At 32.6% G+C, this 21,527-nt stretch overlaps 1 protein-coding gene across 1 annotated transcript in view; it reads right to left on the bottom strand.

Moving 5' to 3' along the window:
- GFRAL (GDNF family receptor alpha like) overlaps window positions 1–21,527 on the bottom strand; it is a 46,809-nt gene that overhangs the window by 19,453 nt on the left and 5,829 nt on the right. Inside the window, exons 2-5 of the mRNA XM_074264710.1 lie at window positions 14,687–14,745; window positions 14,476–14,604; window positions 4,689–4,841; window positions 2,227–2,237 (exon numbers count right to left, since the gene is read on the bottom strand). Coding sequence (XP_074120811.1) covers window positions 2,227–2,237; window positions 4,689–4,841; window positions 14,476–14,604; window positions 14,687–14,745 — 352 coding nt within the window. The remainder of the gene's footprint in view (window positions 1–2,226; window positions 2,238–4,688; window positions 4,842–14,475; window positions 14,605–14,686; window positions 14,746–21,527) is intronic.

A 21,527-nucleotide genomic window follows, 5' to 3' on the forward strand; every position in this document is an offset into this window, starting at 1 on the left:
TACCTTATGTCTCTAACCTCTGCATCCTTCCACAAAACAGCCAAAGAGATATTCTTAAAATTCAGGTGCTTTAATGTTTGACTCTCCTGCTCTGTTAGCTCCAATGGGTCCCTATTACATATAGACTCGAAACAAAACAAAATTCTTCTGTTTGTCATTTAAGGTTTTTAACCACTTGGCTCTAAGCTACCTTTCTAGTTTGAATGTATATGCCTTACTCTCCCTTATACACTTTATAATCTGGCCAAGTTTATCTTATTGCTTTTTCTCAACACTGCTATTTCTGGGCCTTCAAATGTGCTGTTGCCTATGCCTATAACATACTTTGTTCTCACTTCTATATGATACATAGTAAATACTTTATACATATGTAGACTAATTATTTCTCAGAATTCCTCATTTCTTCCAAAGTTCACTGTAAGTATCTTTACACTTCTCAGTTCACATAACTGCTAGCACCCTCCACTCATTTCCTTGTATTTATGTATTTATTATATGTGTACATGAATATACTATTTCATTCAACAAAATATACCTTTTTAAAAGGCTGGGACTATTTTCTTTTTCTTTTTCTTCTTAGTTTCTAGCACAGCATGTGACCCATAGTAATCACTTAATGAATACTTGTTGACTGAATGAATTGAATGAGTAAAAAAGTATAATAGTATAACAACATAATAGCAAAAAGATAGGTAGGATCCCAAGACAATGGAAAGTTAATGATGTTTTAATCCACAGAGACAAATGAGAACTTAAGTTTTTTTTTTTTTTTTCCAGTAACTTCTAGAATGGGGATTCTAAAGCAGATGTCTATAGATACATTTTTGGGGAGCCAGGTGACATACTGGATAAAATAAAATACCAGGCCTAAAGAACTGAGTTCAAATTCAGCCCCAGTCATTTACTAGCTGTGACCCTGGGCAAGTCACCTAACGCTGTTTGTCTTAGTTTCCCATCTGTAAAATGAACTGGAGAAGGAAATGGAAAATTCCATATGAGAGCACAAAGTATAAGATATGCCTGAATTCACTCTATAACAATTAATTGATTGCAGGCTGACCATAAACTTGAATATAAAAAAATGTATATTTTTATTTTCATGATTTTTAACTGACATTTAGCATTTTTACAAATGTGAATTCAAGAAATAAATAATTTAATAAGGGTTCTCCCTCCTTCCCTCCCTCTCTCCCTCCCTTTCTTTTTCTCCCTCACTCTCTCCCTCCCTCTCTCTCTTTTTCTCTCTCCCTTTCTTTTTCCCTCCCTCCCTCCCTCCCTCTCTCTCTCTTTCCACTCCTTTTATCTTACAAACTGAGTATTATGGACCCATTCTCTGGAATGGTAGAGTGCTTGTATGTATTACTTTTGAAAGCCCTTTAATAAATACTAACCTGTATCCATATCCTCCTGAACATACTCATCTTCATTTTCTTCACTAATGACTGTCACATGGCTTCCTTGAGCATGCTGTAAACAAGGGCTTTCAAATATATTTTTCCAAATTTGAATACAGTCGTTATTCAATGGTTCCGTACAGTTGCAGTCCCATAGCACACTTTCTTTTAACTTTTCTCTTAATGCAATGCACAGGTGTCCTGCTGCATCATCATTGCTGCAACTTTCTATCCCTGAACCACATGTTTCTTTAAAATTCTCATAGATCATGAAGCAATGTTCAGATGCTTGACAAGCCTGCATGGCCAAACTGCAATCATTGTCTGCTTCACTCCTTTGTACTCTCTGTTCTGACATGGTCCATTGAATGACATCTGATTGAATAACTTTGGCTGAGGGAATCTCCGAATGCTCTATAAAAATGAATACAATGATATGAAACAATCAATCAATAAACAATGATTAAGCACTACTACCTGCTAGGCAAATGGATACATATAACCTATGTTTCTGCCCTCTGCAACATCAGTATCTATTTTTCCTTAAACTTATTTTATTCATTCATTTAGATTTTGACTTTTTGTGATACTAACTTGAGAGCCTGAGATGCTTACTATGTCTAATGTCTTATGTTCTATAATGTTTTGTTCAATAGAACTTTTAGAAGATGGAATTAGATTTGTGATTTAATTGGCACGAGGAACTCCCTACAAGAAAACTCTCTAAATCAATGAAGATCTACACCTATTCAACTTAGAATCTTAGACAGTTGCTTAGAAGAACTGTATGGTCATGGGTCACATTGTCAATATATTTTGGCTTTATTCTGACTTTAACATTATCTATCTCTCACCTACAGTCTTCTGTCTTTCTCCTGTATTTTTTTTATTTCCAAGGACAATTCATTACATATGGTAGATATTCAAGTGCTTATTATTATTTCATTCATTCTGCTTTAATATTTTACATGTAAAACAATTGCTTTTTTTTTAATCTTGCTTAAAACTTCTGAAATTTTCTCTGTGCTGAGATATATACCTTTAAGGGGTGTAGCTAAAACCAATTTGATTTTCTTTAAATCCCTTATGTAGAATTAACAGATAACAATACCAAACCAACAGCCCAGAATTATACAAAAATCAAAGACATGACACAAGACTATGTAAGACTTTGGTGGGAAATTGTTCCCTATTTTATATAATGAAAAATTGAAAGCAGATTTCCATTTTGGAGGAAAATTGAAGCCCAAAGAAGACTTCTTAGTAAGTAAGGACAGAATTAAATATCTTATTAACCCTTCTTTATTTGTATAATGAGTATATTAAGAGAGTCTTAGGTTTTTATATCAGAAACATTAATGTAAATGATTTAAGTCTTTCTATAAATTGTCAGGATATAATCCCATATCTCTGGAAGATAATATTATTGGACTCACCTACCTTTGAATACAAATAGATCTAGTGGGAAATTTTCAATAATTTATATACATATATGTATATATATATGTATAGATAGATAGATATCATTGAATTCAGCATAGTTCTTTGATTTTAAAGCTTAGTTTAAAAAAAGTGTAAGTTCAGACATAAATTATAATAGTTATAACCACAAAAGAGATCTATCATGAACCATGGAGGGCACACTAAAGATTGCAAAATCAATCTTTGGTTCATAATGATAGGAAACAATAATATCTCTTCTTAGCCCACATTCTTATTCAAACAATGGGAATCTAAAGCATCAGCAAAGTACAAAGTATTCAACTTTGACCAAAAAAATGGTAAGATCTCCATTTCAGTCTGTCATTTGTTATTTTTTTAATTATGCAAGGTATTTTTCATTTTTTTCTATATAACAATTATTTTTTAAAATTAATTAAAGCTTTTTATTTTCAAAATATATGCATGGATAATTTTCAACGTTGACCCTCCTTCCCTCCACCCCCTTTCCTAGATGGCAAATAATACAATATATGTTAAATAATGCAAAATATAAAAAACATGGTAAAATAAATCCAATATATGATGTTTTATACAATTATCTTGCTGCACAAGAAAAATGAGATTAAAAAAGGAAAAAAAAAAGAGAAAGAAAATAAAATGCAAACAAACAACAACAATAAGAGTGAAAATACTATGTTGTGCTCCACACTCAGTTTCCATAAACTTCTCTCTGAGTATAGATGGCTCTCTTCATCACAAAATCTTTGGAACTAGCCTGAATCATCTCATTGTTGAAAAGAGCCACATCCATTAGAATTGATCATCATACAATCTTCTTGTTGCCATGTATAATGATCTCCTAGTTCTGCTCATTTCACTTAGCATCAGTTCATATAAGTTTCTCCAGGCCTCTTTGAAATCATCCAGCTGTTCATTTCTTATGGAACAATAATATTCCATAATATTCATAAACCATAACTTATTCAGCCATTCTCCAACTGATGGACATCCATTTAATTTCCAGTTTCTTACCACTACAAAAAAGGCTGCCATGGACATTTTATGCAAGATATTTTTTTAAGGAACCAATGTATTTTGAGCAATGAATCTATGATTAAAGGTCATAAAGATACATGCTATGTTAAATTAGTAATTCAGTCCTTTTGCAGCACAATTTCCATAAATGTTTATTTACAAACATATAATCTACAACTAAGAATGCCTTTCAGTAAAATTTGATATATGAAATATATTAGAAGTTACAGAGTATATGGGTTGAATAAATTATATCTACAACTGTTTCAGGAAGTTAGACAACTCGGTGCACAGAGCATTGGGCCTGGAGTCAGGAAGATCTGAGTTCTAATTGGTCCAAAAACACTGACTATATATAATCCTGGGGGCAGCTAGATGGCACAGTGGATAGAGCACCAACCAGCCTTGAATTCAGGAGGATCCCAGTTCAAATTTGATCTCAGACACTTAACACTTCCTAGCTTGTGTGACCCTGGGCAAGTCACTTAACCCCAGCCTCAGGAAAAAACAAACAAACAAAAAAACAAACAAACAAACAAAAAAAACAACATATATAATCTTGGGCAATTCATTTGCCCCCTGTTTGTTATAATCTATTGGAGAAGGAAATGGCAAACCCCAAAGTTATTGATATTTAAAAAAAATAAAAGCTATGGCATCATGAAGAAGCTTATACAACTGATAAACAGTAACAGATGATTGAAACATCCATACACTTAGGAAATCTATATACTCAATTAGGTAACATTTATTTTGTTGCTGGTAGGAATCTGTGTTTCCCTCCTGATCACTTCTTATATTTAAGGATCTTATTACCTGTTTTATTGGTACATTGTTTCCCAAGCAGCTTGTTAACACTACAATAAATATCTTCAGTACAGAGGCAATTTTTAAATTTTGGATATAGCTCTTCCAAGGACTGGATGCTTAAGTTGCAGCTCAATGAGTCTTTCATCTTGCATTCATTACCTATATTTTAATAGACAAATATGAAACATTGCATACATTAATTTGAATTTCTCAAAAGAGCTTAATTAATATATAAATTTTATTTAAAAACATGTAATTGTTAAATATGTTTTGAATAGCTCATCAGTTTAGCAGTATCAAAGATTTATGACTTGGGTATTGAAGGAGAATCTCTACAGAATGAATTTTATTTATATATATAAAAAATTCATTCTACACACATGCACACAAACATGTATGTATATATTCTGCACATATATGTGTAGTATATATATGTGTGTGTAGGTGTGTATATATATATATATATATATATATATATATATATATATATATATATATATATATATATATATATATATATACATATATGTATATATTTGTACCTTAAACTTTTTAAGTACAAAAGTATATTGTATTTTTAAAAATATAGAATGGAAATATTCAATATAGCAGAGGGAATTTTTTCATTTGTTTTTGTAATTGTATTTCAAGGGAGGAGAGCTTTAGCATATAATAAAATAATGAAATAATGTTTCATTAGCTTAATTTCTTTATGATCATAGTCTAGATGGAAATGAATTTTCTTTTAGAAAATGATTTATTGTTGAAACCTAATAGAAGTCTTAGGAAATTAGAATTAAATAATTTTCAACATTACCATGATAATAAATATTTACATAGTGTTTTAAATGTAAAACTAAAATATTTTACAAATATGATCTCATTCAATTCTCACAACAATCTTGAAAAGTGTTATTTACAGATTTACAGATGTAATGTTCAGATGAGGGAATTGGGGCACATAATAATTAATTGGCCCAGGGTTACACAGCTAATAAGGGACAGCCTTTATAATATAAAGTCTAATGAAAAAGTGCCAATCTTAATTGGTAGGAGGAATTTCCTCATTCAGCCCTTTACTTATAATAATTAAATCACAGGTCTAGTTCTTATTTATATCCCTATTCATTTTAAGAACTGATCTAACTTTTTGTGCAATTTGTTATCCTGAAAGGGAAAACAAAATAAGTCCTCTAATGCTTTTGTCAGAAGACACTTGCTTGATACATGAGCACATTTCTACTTAGAGACTAATAAAGAGGCAGTTATAAAAATATCATTAGTAACATATTAAAAAGTATTTCTCTTTTATAAGGAAAAGAGTACCATTTTGGGATCAGAGGACTTCCAACTACAATTCTGTTGTTCTAGGAGTTGAGAGGGAATGGGTTTTGTACATCTGTCTGCCCAAGTGCTTTGTTTCACCTCATACTCCTACATATATACTGTCATGTTTACACAAATTCATGTCAATCTCTTTAGGGAAAGGATGGATTACAGTCAGAGAAAATGAGGTAAATAACAAAATAAATTTAAGTATTACTTTGACAGATAGGGGCTACAGTGGCTAGAATGCCAAGCTTGGAGTCATTGAGAGTTAAGTTCAAATCCACCCTCTGACACTGTGTGACCTTGCATAAGTCATTTAATCCTCTTTGCCTCAGTTTCTTCATTTGTAAAATTAGCCAGAAAAGAAAATGCAGAACAGTATCTTTGCCAAGAAAACTCCAAATGGGGTTGGGTCACAGAATCAGATAAAACTGGATGACTAAACAACAGATATTATTCTGTCTTCAAAAAAAATTCCCTACATTATCTTATTTTATAGCTCTATAACAATCCTATGCAGTAGTTTTTATAAATCTTTACATATGAGAAAACTCAAGGACACAATAGGTCATTGAGGAAGGATCTTATTGCTTCATGTCTAACATCCATTCCACTAGCCAGCCTTTCTGTTAGAAATTATTATAGGTAGATGTGGTTACTGTCTCTTGACTAAACTAGTCCATAGCTGTTGGGTAGGTGCAAGGATATATTAATTTTTGAGATATGTGAGCTATTAGATGTAATAACTATAGGATTCAGGTATAATATCCAAGAAAGTTCATATTAGAAAGAAGAAGATATTTATTTTTTTTACTATTTTCCTTACAAACATTTACTTGGACTGGGATAGAAAGGTCTGAGGGTGGGGTAACAATAAGTTATGCTGCTTAGTGTTTCTAAAGCATCACAGTATTTATAATCTATTTGAACAAAATGTCATCTTAGGTGTGTGCAGAAAAGATGACTGGCTAAAAGCATATATCTCAATATAGTGCTATTTGATTTAAGTCAAATGTGATCGAAAAAAATGACTGATGAAAGATCATAAAGCAGTATGAAATCTATGTGTACTATAGAGTTTTGAATTTTGAAAATATTATTTTGAAAATGTGTTACCATGTCAATGTACATTCCTAAAGTGAATCATTTCTTTATTTGAAAATCAGTTGATGTATTATTGAGATATAGTCATTCTGATTACAACATTATTTTATTATAGCATTACATGTAGTTCTCTATTTTCTTTTTGCAAATGCAAATAAAACAATGAACATCTCTTTACACAAATACATGCATTTCTGAAAATAACAGTGTAAAATGGATAAGGTTAGGAATTGAGTCTGTGAATGGGATGCTATGTTATGAATGGGAAATTTCCCCCACTTATAAAGATATATCTGTCCCTTTATATTCTTGGAACATTAATTGGAACAATTGTATTAAACTCCAATAGACATGGGCCAATAATCATAAGGGACCCAAAAGGATCTCTGAGGAAAATATATTGATAGCTTTAAATTGTAATACCTATGTTTTTATTGTATTCTATATATCGCTAAAATTTTTCCAAATACATTTTAATTTGGTATGAGGTCACACTTGAGAGTATTGTGGGAATGTCTGCTGCTCTGCCTCAGTGCTGGATACAAGTCCTAGAGAACAATTTGCAATGTAAATCCACTTCCTATGTTTTCTGCTTATCAGGTTCAGAATTTTAAATTAGTCAAACTAGAGATAAGAGGCTGGTTAGCTTCTGGGATTGAGAATTAGCCTAGAGTTATGCACTGTTAGGGACAATTGCACATATTGGTAAAATAATCTTGAATAAATCACTTAATCTCTCAGAGTATTAACCCAATCTTTAGGATGAGAAGGAGCTGACCTTTTTTATTCTGGAATTCTCTTTAATAAGGAAATCACAAATCCAATAATGATTCATATCCACACAATAATTATTGGGGAGTTGAGACATAACATAATCTATGCTATATTTATCAGTTTGTTAGAACACTAGATTTTGATTCATGATTAAGTCAATTTACCTTGCTGTCCTCTGTTTCCACATGTATACAGTTAGACTTCTGTTAGGATTCTTACAAGGTGCTAAGTCACTGGAATGGATAGAGACAAAAATTATCTAATTTAGCATGGTTCAGTATGATTGATCTGACCCTACAAGAAGATGTTATGGGCCAGAACTTGAAACAAGGTACTGAGTGGAATTGAGGAGACAATGGTTAAATCTAATTTAGCATTGATTTAATCCTACAACAAATAATGGTCTCCTACTGATGAAATGATTGGTGTGTACTCAGTAGGCAGCATATAAGCAAGAAGCTCTCAGGGCCAGAGAGGACTTTGGGAGGATTTCAGGAGGAGTTTGGGAGATTCAGAGTCAAGATTCATTCCTACTTCCACCTTTGTGCTGGCTGGAGACATTGGGAAGATTAGAGGCTGAAGCTGGTAGAGACAAAGGACTAGCAGCAAGAGTTCTCAGGAACCAATTAGAGAGGAAGGCCTCCAGAAAACTAGTGGAGCCCCAAGTGAAGGAGATAAGATTTTGGAAAGAGATAATAAAGGATTTGGACTTTAACTCCTGGCTGTATTTGGGATTATTTAACTGAAGTGAAAGTAAGGCTACCTCCAGAAGCTCCCCAAGAAACCTGCTCACAGAGAAAGATTATATTTTAGAGAAGAGAATATTACAGACTTCCATTGTTTTTCAGGTGAAGAAATGGAGAATCAATAAGATAAAATGATTTGCACAAGATTACATGGGTAGTAAGCCTTAAAAGCAGGATTTATTCATATGTCCTTAGACTCTAGTCCCTGTCTACATGAACTCTTATTTTTCAGATCTAGTTCCTACCTCTAGCACTGTGAGAATCTTTTATTTTTCAAAGAAGGTTTATTAATTTAGGAATTATTGATTTATATTATATATAATCTATATAATTAATTGTAAATTTATTAATTCACCAATGTCAAAAAATAAATAAAAAATAAAATTGTAAATTTAAAGAAGAAAAACTAAAAAAAAAACTAAAGCTTGTCTATATGCATGTGTATATATGCTTACATAAAATACTTATTTTTATTTATTTAAATACTGATTGTATATATATATATATATATATACACACATTATATATATATATATATATATATATATATATATATATATATATATATATATATATATATATATATATACTTATTTATTTTTTTTTAGAGGCAGAGAACTTGGGTTCAAATACTTTCTCTGGCATTATCAATGTAATCTCTCAAATCACTGAACTTCCCTCAATCTCAGTTTCTTTTGCAAAAAATGAGGGTATTGGATTAAGTGGATTTAAATAGACAATCCTATGCAAGCTTTTTGACCTGAACATATAGCTTTGCTAGGACTGATTCTTTTTAGTCTATAAATGAGTGGATGGTCTCTGACATTCCATTCTATCCCTCATTCTAAGATCCTATGTTCACAAGCATCAACAGGTTCTACAAACCTGGAGAGAAAGGGGTTTGGAAACAGATTCTATGTTTCTCTAAGGCTCAGCCTCACTAAGTAAGAGAACCTTCATCAGATGAAAGTAACAGTGGAGCTATGAATACCATTTTCAGTCATTTCTTCATTGTTCATAGATCATCTACTAAAGCAAAAGAGAATTGTGAAATTCAAATAGGAATAACTGAAACAATGAAATCACAGGTCTTTGAAATATCAAAGGATGTGTGTATGTGCATACACATGTGTGTGCATGTATATTCATTACAAGGCCTAAGTTTATGAATAATATGATTTCATGAATTGTTTCTAACAAGCATAAGTTACTTTATACACTTGAGGATCCCCATAAATTTTATCTTTGGATCAAAGAAAATCATTTTCAGATCACAAACCCAACTCAGTCCTTTTAGTCAAATTCCAATTGCCTGGGTCAGTGACTTCTTGGATGTCCCAAGAGAATTCAGTCTTGGCAGAAACAAAAAACAGGACCCCAGCAAAATTCCAGAGTTTCAGTCTAATTGCTCTGTTCATTCCTCTCCCCACCATGTGAGCCCAGGTGCTTTAGAGAATTTGGGAAGGACAGAGAGAGGACTTCATTTCTTTCTTCACTACAAAATATTTTTACACCCTTTAATGTATAACTGAGAGAAATGAGCACTTTTTTTCCCCAAAGGAAAAGAGTTTTATTTCAGGGACTACTTTCAAACTTTTACATACTTAGGTTCCATCCCATGTGATCATCTTAATAGCTGAAACTTCTTTTTTTATGAAATTCTTTCAGTGTCACCAATTTAGAAAGTTGAAAGGGAGAACAAAGGAGAATTAGTATGTATCAATAAGAAAATAAAATCAATAAATAAATACTTAATACATTCTTTCAGTGTGCCAAATCCTAGGAAAACAAAAAGAAGCAAAAGACAGAATCTGCCTCCAATGAGTTTTTTTTTTCCCCAAATGGAGGAGAAAATATGCAAACAAAAATATACAAAGTAAGCTATGTTAAATGAGAAGTAGAAAATAATTAAGAGAAAGATATCCCTAGAAGTAAGAAGGATTGAAAAAGTTTTCATGTAGAAGATGAATTTTATTTGGGGCTTAAAATAAGTTAGGGAAGCTGGTAGGTGACAATGAGGCGGGAAAATGTTCTAGGAATGGAGGAGAGACAGAGAAATCAAGTGAGAGTGTCTTTTTCATGGAATAGTAAGGATACTCTCAGTGTATTAAGGGTGAGAAGTTAGGTGAAAGAAAACTGGAAAGGTAGGCAGGGTAGAAGGGGGTTTTGAACACCCCAAATAGTATTTTGTATTTGATCCTGAATGTGTTGGGGTGAGACTAGGGATGGTTACATTATGACATGCAGTTGAAACTGCATCTTCAGAAAATAACTTTAGTGGTTAAATGAAGGATGCCTTCAAGAGAAAGACTTGAACCTTCTGCAGGCTATTACATTAGTTCAGGTGAGGTGATGAGGTTCTGCATTAGAGTAGTGATAGAAGAGGATATATCCAAGAGATGTTGTAAAGGATAAGTTGATAGATCTTGGCAAGAGGATGGATTTGGGGTAAGAGGGAATAAGTAATCCAGTATGACATAGGTTGAGATTATAAGAAACTGGAAGTATATTTTTGGTCTCTGTAGTAATAATGATAAGTGATAAGTGGGTAACAATTAAGGAGGAAAGAACATTGAGTTCTATTCAGTTTAAGATGTCTATTTGACATTTGAAAGGCAATGGGATGACATTTGAAATGCATGGGATGACTTCTCCAGGCTCTCTTGCCAAGCTTCCCTTTCCTTTTCCCATTTCTCTTCTAGCTCTCTTGTGAGAGCCTTTTTGATTTCCTCTATGAGGTTCTTTTGTATTGAGGAGCAGCAAAAGAGACAGCCCGAGTGGTCACTGAATTCCTTATACAAGCATTTGCAATTATGGGTGTGCCACAAGCAATAAAAACAGACAATGGACCTGCATATACGTCCAAACATTTTACACACTTTTGTGCACAGTATAAGATTTTACATACCACGGGCATACCCTTTAATCCTCAAGGGCAGGCAATAGTAGAGAGAAGAAACAGAGATATTAAGACACTCCTCCAAAAACAAAAGAAAGGGGGAGCCACAGGTAACCCTAGAGAACTTCTAAATTTAGTTCTCTATACCATTAATTTTCTAATTTTTGACCAAGATGCACTGGCTCTGGCAGACAGGTTTTATAACCCACCAGAAGGGCAGTGTCCAGTGCGAGCAGCTCCACTGTCCTTAGATAATCGCCAGGTGATGTGGAAAGATCCAGAAAGTGGTGAATGGAAGGGATCAGATAGGTTAACTGCCTGGGGGAGAGGGTTTGCTTGTATTTCTTCAGCAGGAGAAGGAATCAGATGGGTGCCAACAAGTCGTATTCGCCTTGTCCATCAGAGAGAGACAGAAAAAGAGAAAGATCTCAAAATAAAGGAGAAAATCTAAGAAACATCTGACACTGAAAGAGCATGGATAATAAGAAGACTGTTAAAGAACTTTAAAACCAGCAGGAATCATTGGACTTCCTCACACAAGATGAGACTAATGGACAATGGACTTATGGACATTTATAAATTTTCAATTTATGATTATTTGATTATGTTATTTGTCATATACTTCTAGCATGTGTTATGTTACTATGTTACTATGTGCTTATGTAATTTATGTAATTATGTGTAATACTTCCCATATTGATGGATTTATGTTTCAAGGTCATGACTGTCCTATGTTCTAAATCAAAAGAAAGGGGGAGATGTTAGGATTACTAGGTGAGAACTCAGGTTGTCTGGACAGTGACAAGGTGAGAATTCAGGTTGTCTGGACAATTACAAGGTGAGAACTCAGGTTGATTTGATAGAAGGATCAAGCTCATTGGCTGAAGTGGTTCTTCCCAGAAGCCCTTGCATTATCTCACGCCCATTCTCTGGGAGGATAAAAGAGGACAGCACTCCAGGAAGAGGAGAGGTCTCTGCATTACATCAGGCCTGAGGGGCTCTCTGCAGGAAGGGAAGTCACTTCTCTGGACAAGAGTTAACAGCAACTGCCTGGAGACAATGGTTCACTACAGGAAGAAGAATCTGTCTGAGAGATTTGAGTAGACACAGCAGATCTCTTCCCAGAGAGCGATCCGGCAGCTTCTGGAGACGACAGCACGTTACAGGAGATGTGAAATTGGAGGTGAGCAGAGAGGTTGGAATAGGATATTATGGATTTGAGAATCATCAATATAGTTATTAAATTCATAGAAGCTGATGAGGACAAACATTAAGTGAGATAGGATAAAGGAGAAGAGAAGAGAAAAGGGTCAAGGAAAGAACCTTGTGGATTAATTTACATTAAGAGTAATCTAGAAGAGAACCTATCAAAAGAAGCTCAGTTAAATGTGTTTAACTAGTGGACAAAGAAAGATTATAAACAAGTGATAAACTGTGGATGACTGAGAGGATAGTGAGTTGGAGGAGAAAGAAAGGAATGGGATTGGTTGAACAAGCAAAAGATTTAGCCTAGGTAAAGAGTAAAACTACTTTATCATATGAGACAGGACTGACGGTGGAGATTTCAGTGGAGGGAATCTGAATGATTTGAGATGAGGAAGAAGAGAGAAAAGGGAATTTACAATAAATGATTAGGATTTTTATTCTTTTATAAAATAAGATTGCTTAATCATGGTAGTGACGGTAAGGTGATGCACCCAGCTGAGGCCCAGGTGAGGTTGTAAAACATCAATTTGTAGTGGACCCAGTTAAATAAATATATGATAAGTGCTTACATTTATATAATGCTTTGTTTATGAAGCTTTTCAGACTAACTTAAGAGGTAAGTCATGAAGATATAATCATCCTTATTTTATATATGGTAAAATAGATTATGATACTTGACAACGGCCTCACAGCTAGTAAGTGGCTCAATCTAGATTTCCTGATGCCAAATCTAGTTCTATTTCTCCAATACCTGCTACCTCCAAAGATATTACAGAACACTGGAGATTTAACTTCAAATTTGCAAAACTTCTCAAAGCTGTATAAGATAATATACTGTATATAAATTATTTTGTGAATGTAAACAATTCTAGATTTCTTCTTATTATTTTTATTTTTTACATTTTTTAATTTGGATTAATTAAGAAAGAAAAAGTCTTAAGGAAAGTTTTTTTTCTATTTTGAAGTTTTATATTTAATTTTTGTTGGGCTATTTTGTAAATGGATAAAGTGCATTTTTTAAGAAAACAAAAGTTTTAGGATGCTAAATGTCATCTTCATTATCACACTTGCTGTCATTATGATTGTTGTTGGAGATGAAGCAGTGCTTAAGGAGAGTTTTAGAGTAAAGGATTTGTTGTTGTTTAGTCTTTTTCAATTATGTCTAACTCTGATATCCCTTTTGAAGTTTTCTTTGCAAAGACATGAGTGGTTTGCCATTTCCTTCCCCAGCTTAATTTACAGATGAGGAAAGTAAAGCTAGTAAGTATCTGAGACCAGATTTAAACTCATGAAGATGAGTCTTCTTTACTCTAAGTCTAGAATCCATTATCCTTAGAATAGGGAATGCCTGGATTCAAGCTATGTGTGAGACAGAATTGACTTTGCATATGTAACATATCATAACTTCTGAGTGTTCCCTTAATCCTCTTCCCCTACAAGTTATAGATTTTTTTTCTGATCTATATTGATGGAGAGTATTTTTATACCATTGTCTTCCAAAATAATATAATCAAAGCTCTTCCCTTTGTATAATACATACATGTTTTGTATATATGCAAACATATATAATCAATTTATATAATATTTTAAACTATATATTATTAAATGGATTGTATAATATACACATACATCAATATACGTGGAGCAAAAATACAATTTTGGGTGTGTGTGTGTATGTATGAGAAACCTTCAGATAAATAAATCATGCCACATACTTTCTAAAGAATTATTTTACCTGAAACATTACAGACATCTTCAAGGACTGCCCAAACAAGGTCACATCCATTTGTGCCATTTTTACATTGTTCTTTCAAAAGTGTACAGTCAGTGATCTGGGTGGTAGATTTCTTTTCTAGGCCCAGCACTAAAACTTTAAAAGCAAATATTACTGACCCAATGCAACAATACACACATATAAGCATTCTGTAAATCCAAATTTTTCTTACCCTCCCAAAAATCTATCTTCTGGAAAGTGTGATGAAGCTCATCATTAGCAGCAACAGACCTATTATAAAATATCTATTACTGTATTAAAAGTAATTCAAGTTAGTCACAGTAATAGATCTTGACAATAGGGAAAAAAGAGGAAAAGTAGTCATGCATAGAAATATGACTTTACTAATTAGATGCCACATTCTTTTGATCCTTTTTCTTTTTTTTGTGGGGGTAGATAACTTAAATTTAACAAACAAACAGAAAAGACAAAAACAAAAGTTAGGGTTATAAAAAACTAAAGAAAACACAACGGACTTGTTCACCCTAAAATCCTTTGACTGTGTTTTAATTTAAAAAGAGTAATCCAGCTAAAAGCTATTAGAACATTCTACTTAAAATATTGAGTCAGATGAAGACATTTTATTTCAATTCACAAAATCAAAAACAAGATGGAAATGAAAGGCATGTAATTATCTATTTCTTTCTTTATAATTTATGGAACTCTAGCTATCCTCTTTAACTTCCTCCCACAGAATTTATAACTCTGCTCCAAAGATTCTGGGTAGTAGTAAGTGATCTTTTTCCTTATCTTGTCCTAAATCAGTCCTCCACATAACTTTGTACCCATTTCTATTCCAAGTTGCCTAAATCATTCTGATTGAATACTAAACTAGACTCTTGAAATCCTGAGCTCAGAAAAGTCAATTTTTCAACCAAGGAGCATTTACTAAGTACTTAGAATGTGTCAAGTCATCTCCTGTCAGAAAAAAAAAAAAAAGACAACAAAGACAAAAAACAAACAGAAGGTTCTTATGGAGATCACATTCACTCATGGGGGACTAAACTATACACAATTTATACAAAATAGATGAAAAATAATCTCAGAAGGGAGTTACTAGTAGTGATAGGATGAAGAAGGGACAAAAAGAATAAGAATGTAATCTTGAGTTGAAAAGGGATAGTATTTTAGGTTTGGGAGACAGCCAATGCAAAAGCAAAGCGGACAAAATCAAAAGGACAGTGACTTTAAAAAATCAAATTATTGGGGCATAAAGTAGTATTAGAAAAATAGGAAAAGTCCTAGTTATAAAAAATTAAATGCCACATATAAAATGTTTTATATTTGATTTTGAAGATAGGGAACCACTGGAGACTGTTGAGAAGGGAGCGACATATTTAGACTTTAGATTTAGGAAAATCACATTGGAAACTGACTAGATGATGAATTAAAATGGGAAGAGATTTGATGAAGGGAGAAATTAGAAAGTCATCAAAAACTAGACATGAGATGAGAATCTGTACTATGGTAGTGGTTATGTTAGAGGAGAGATGGAACATATATAAGAGATATTGTAAAATCAGGTATCATAAAACATGTCAACAAATTAAATCTGTGAAGTATGAGAAAACAATCTAGAATGACACCAACTTGGAAGCCTGATTGACAGAAAAAATCCTGAGGCTCTCTATGGGAATATTTGGAAAGAAAGAAGAAAAAAATGAAGAGTTTAATTCGAAATGAGCCAAGTGGAAGAATTCCATATTTTAGTGCTGACCTAGAAATCTGCAAGATGGGTTCAAGTGCTGCTTTTTACAAATACTGGCTTTGTGATCTTGGGCAAGTTAATTAAGCTATCGGTGCTTTAGATTTCTCTTTAGAACCCAAAGTTGACAATGATTTGCCAATCTAATTCAGCAGGTGGAATTCCAAGACTGCTGAACTCACAGGTCTAGAACATAGTGAGGCTAAATACAAATTTAGGTTACAAAAATTTATATGTTTCTAGGATACCACAAGTTTTCAGGTCTATTAAATGAAAACAGGGCATTATTTATTTATTTGATTTTGGGTGAGAAAGAAACTTTTCCTTAAACTTCCATGAAATAAAGCCTCTTGGTTTTTACACAACTCTCCTAATAGCAACATATCTTTTGCTAAGAGAATTATATGCTAAAAGATACATTATTCTTTATAAATTTTTTCCTATAGGAAAAGCTAACAAATAAATTAGAATTGAAACCACAAAATTTTATAGTTGTAAAAGAATATGCCATTCTCATCAACCAACTCCTTGCCACTAGCAACAGCTGCTGATTGGCAAATTTCCAATTTCCTTTTAAATATTTCCATTTTGTATTGTTCATACAACTATTTGAAAAATATATATATATATATGTATATATATATATACATATATATATATGTAAATAATGATAATGATAATAGAAGCAAATGGTGAATAGGGAGACAAAATAATTGAAGCAAATAGTAAACTTGGGGTGGAGTTCCAGGGGTGGAGCCAAAATAGATATGAAAAATTTCAATAAATGTCAGTCTCACTGGGGTAAAAAGAGCGTTCAACCCACCTCAGAAAGACTCTGGGAAAGCCTGCAAGAGTGTCATAATCATAGCACATCAGCAACTGAGATCTTTAATCTTGGCTTAGTAGCAAAGCAAACCAATAGGGCAATCCCCTTTTGTGTGGTTTCCAGAAAAGAGCCCTTGTAACACAAGAGGCCCCTGTACTCAAAGCCAAGGCTCAGAGCTGCACAGAAAGCTTGGGACAGCATCACCTTTTCCCAGGAGCAGAGCTTTACCTTAAAGAAAAAAAAGAGGGAAATACCAAAAGAAAAGGAAAAAAAAATGAGCAAGAAAACAAAAATTTTGACCCTAGAAAGCTACTGTGGTGATAGGGCAGATCAAAACATAAACTTGGAAGATGTCAGAATGTCCATAGAAGAAATCTCAAAAAGTGAGATAAATTGCTCTCAAGCCTAAAGAGGCTTCTTGGAACTGCTCATAAAAGACTTTAAAAGACAAAAAAGGAGGGGAGAAGAAAAAAATGAGAAAAGAAATGAGAGGTATGCATTAGAAAGTCAACAGTATGGAAAAAGAAGGGGAGGAAATTGTCTGAAGAAAACAATTCTTTAAATAGTAGAATAAATCAAATAGAAAAAGATACAAAAGATAATTGAATAAAATCACATGGTAAAAACTAGAACAGGGCAAATGGAAGCTAATGACTTTGTGAAACAGAAAGAATCAGTCAAACTAAAGAGAATGGAAAAGTGGAAAAAATGTAAAATGCCTTATTGGGAAAATAGTCAACCTGGAAAATAAATCCAGAAGAGACAATTTAAAAATTATGGGCCTACTTGAAGGTCATGACCAAAAAAAGAGTCCAGATTGTATTCTACAAGAGATTGTTAAGGAAAACTGCCCCAATATTCTAGAAACAGAGGGGGAAATAACTCATTGAAAGAATCCATCAATCACCTCTGCAAAGAAATCTCACAAGGAAAACCCCAAGGAATATAAGTTACAAACTTCCAAAACTATAATCTCAGAGAAAAAAATATTTCAAGCTGTCAGACAAAAACAATTCAAATTCAAGGAGAAATGATAAGGATTTCCCAGGATCTGGCAGCTTCCAATAAAGGACAAGAGGGCCTGGAATTCCATATTCTGGAAGGCAAAGGACTTTGGGTTATAAGTAAGAATTAAGTGAGAATCAGCATCATATTTCAGAGGAGGAGATGGAGCTTCAATGAAGTAAGATACTATCAATCATTTCTATTGAAAAAAAAAACCAGAACTAAATTGGCAATTTAATCTGCAGAGAACATAAAAGAACCATAAAAGATAATCAGGGGGAATATATATATATATATATATATATATATATATATATATATATATATATATATATATATATATATATATTTAAAGGTTAAATTGTTTATATTCCTAGATAGGAAAACAATACCTGTGACTCTTGAGAACTGTATCTGTTATTGGAGCAGACAGATGGGGGCATCGCATGGACTGAGGGTATGGTTGTGAATGGTCCCTGATATGATAACATCAAAGAAAAATACATTAAGGGGTAGGGAAGGGTCTGTACTGGAAAAAGAGGAAAAGGGAAGTATAATGGGATAATTAGTTCACATGAAGAGGTGCAAAAGACCTATTACAATGAAGGGAAAGAAGGGAAGGGAATGAAAATTGTCTAAAGCTTAATCTCATCAGTTGTGGCTTTAAAAAGGAATAATTTAAGCATTCAATATAGGCATTTATCTAACCCTATAAAGGGAGGAGGAGAAAGAGGAAAACTAAAGGAAGGGACAAGATAGAAGAGAGGGCAGAAATACTAGGGGAAAATGTAAGAGAAGGGGAGAAGAGTGCATAAAAGATAAGGAATAGATGGAGTGAGTTAAAAAGAAAGAATAAACTTGGATTTTAAAAAGTAAAAAAAAAATTTAAAAATTTTATCACCAAACTTACTTTATATGTTATTTTCCTTTAGGTGTGAAGAAACAAAAACAAAACCCTCAGTAACTCAATTCTTGTTATGCTGCTTTCTTTTATCCCTATAGCCATTAAACATCTGCTTGCTTAAAGAAGGCAAATAATTTACCATTCTTGATGAGTAAATTAACAATGACCAGCCACATGTGAGGAAAAACAGGTCTTCCTCAATTTAATGTATGATTTGTTCAAATTACAAGAAGAAGCATATGAACAAGTTTTTTTTTTTTTTTTTTTTTTTTTTTTAGTACTATATACAACAAAGCAAATCACTCAGGATTGCACATTAGGATAAAATGAACACATGTTTACCCATGTGTTATTCAGAGGCAAATAGCAATTAAATGATAAGTGATCTCTAGATTTTGAAACAAATCAGATATGGGAAATAGCTCATGATTCTGTCAGAAATCACTTAATCTACCATGTTAAATATATGCAAATATATGTTGAAAATTAAAATAATGAAATTTTAAAATATTTGATAGGATAAGAATAAATTAACATTATTTAAATTATATCAGTTTGTAATCATAAAATAAATTTTTATTAAAAGCTTTTAGCATATTCCTATATAACATATATTCAATCCATATATTTATTGGATAATTTTTATCACATATTGTATAATATATTGTATTACTAAATGCCAAGAAAAACATGGTTAGGGTTAAAGATATATTTTAATTAATGTTAAAGTGAGGTAATTTACAGGATATTAGCAAAAGGATTGAACAATACCCTAAATAAGGACAAGACATATTCTTTTGGGGGGAGATAAAATTGAGAATTTGATAATTGTTATAATTACTACACAAAAGTATTCATTTATAGATTGTCTACAGCCTGCATAATCTACACAATTCAGAAAGTTGAAAACACTTACCTAGGAAAATGATGAATAACATTCTATGAGATTTGACCATATCAATATAAGAATAGTACAACCACAGGTCTCTTGCTCAAAGGAGCTATCCAGAATAAGGTTTCAGCACTGTTCAGAGATGAACAGTTCCCTGCTTACACACAGCTGATTGGACAGCTGACTTCAGATGTCACCACTCACTCACCAATGCAATAATACAATGTATACTTTCCTATTTGAAGCTGTTCCTTGTTCCTAATTTTATATTTCAAAAACATTCTAACAAGGAGGCTCACAGGTCTTTACTGTGAGTTCTGACTCTAGGCATTTTCATTAACTGCCTGCCATCCCTAAAACGATTTCTACTGCTCTCCATCTTTTAGAACAACAAATTTATGTTGGAAATGTCATGTCTGTATATCTGCCTCTTTCTGAACTTACCATCCTTCCCCTCTTCACCAAGAAATGTGAATTTATTTTTATTCATTAATTCTTCTAGTCATAAGTAATTAGTCCTTATTTTGATCAGAATTATTAAAAAATTTATATCTATATACAAATGTATAAATGTATTTTACATATATGTATGCATATAAATACTTAACAAATATTTAATAAAGGTGTCGAATTTGGTCCCAAACCATAAGTGATCCACAAATCTCCCTACTTGAACTATATTAAAATGTAATTGGGAAATGTGTTATAAAATAAAAATTCAATTGATATTAAATTTAGTTATTTTAAAAATCAATATGAACTATGCAGAAATCCATTTCTATTTAAGTTTGGGGTTCTTGCTTTATAATTTTACCTTCATTGTATTGGAAGTTTTCCTTCATAAAGGTGTGGTCTCTGGCTATTCCCTTTTCCATCACTTTAATATGCAGTACACATTTTCTTATATTCACAATGTATTCTGAGTTGTGAATGTTTTTTTTTTTTTTAATCCTGTCATCATATCCTAATTTTGGCTCTTTCAACGTTTTCTTCCCAATTCTAGCAATCCTGTCCCTAATTAATTTTCAATCTAATCCATTTCATTATATATTCCCTAAATTCCTATTGTGTGCTAAATTGCTGGGTATACTAAAAGAAAATACTACAATTACTGCCACAAATTTGCAAGAAACTGGTAATGATTTGAAGTAGATCTTTGAAAACTCATTTAGAAATTAGCAAGGATTTATTTTCCCAATGGCATGAAAGACTTGTTTCTTGAAAGCATTGAGATAAGAGTATATATTGCTATATTATAGAATCTTTGGAATTTGGAGTTGCTAATCTTAGTTTTATTATATAATTTTCATGTGATTCTGTGTCATTTTCTTTTAGGACAAGTTAGAAATACATTTGCCGAATTGTATTTCAAAGTTGAAAAGCAAAATCTACCATGCTAGTATAGGCTCTTATTATCTCATGTGAGAGCTATTTTAAGGACCTTCTAATTTAAAGATTGAACAAGTCAGTTTGATGAGATTTCTAAAGATCAAGAGGCAAGTCTAGAAAAAAAATTTTAAATACTTTAATTAGCATTAGCTAATAGGCAGTTACCAGGTAGATTGAAAGCTACTGAAGACACACACACACACACACACACACACACACACACACACACACACACACAGATAGAGGGTTTTATATAGATTTAAGGTAGTCATAAAAGAAAGCCTATCAGATG

The sequence above is a fragment of the Sminthopsis crassicaudata genome, chromosome 4 (assembly GCF_048593235.1).
Source record: "Sminthopsis crassicaudata isolate SCR6 chromosome 4, ASM4859323v1, whole genome shotgun sequence".
Taxonomy (NCBI): Eukaryota; Metazoa; Chordata; class Mammalia; order Dasyuromorphia; family Dasyuridae; genus Sminthopsis; species Sminthopsis crassicaudata.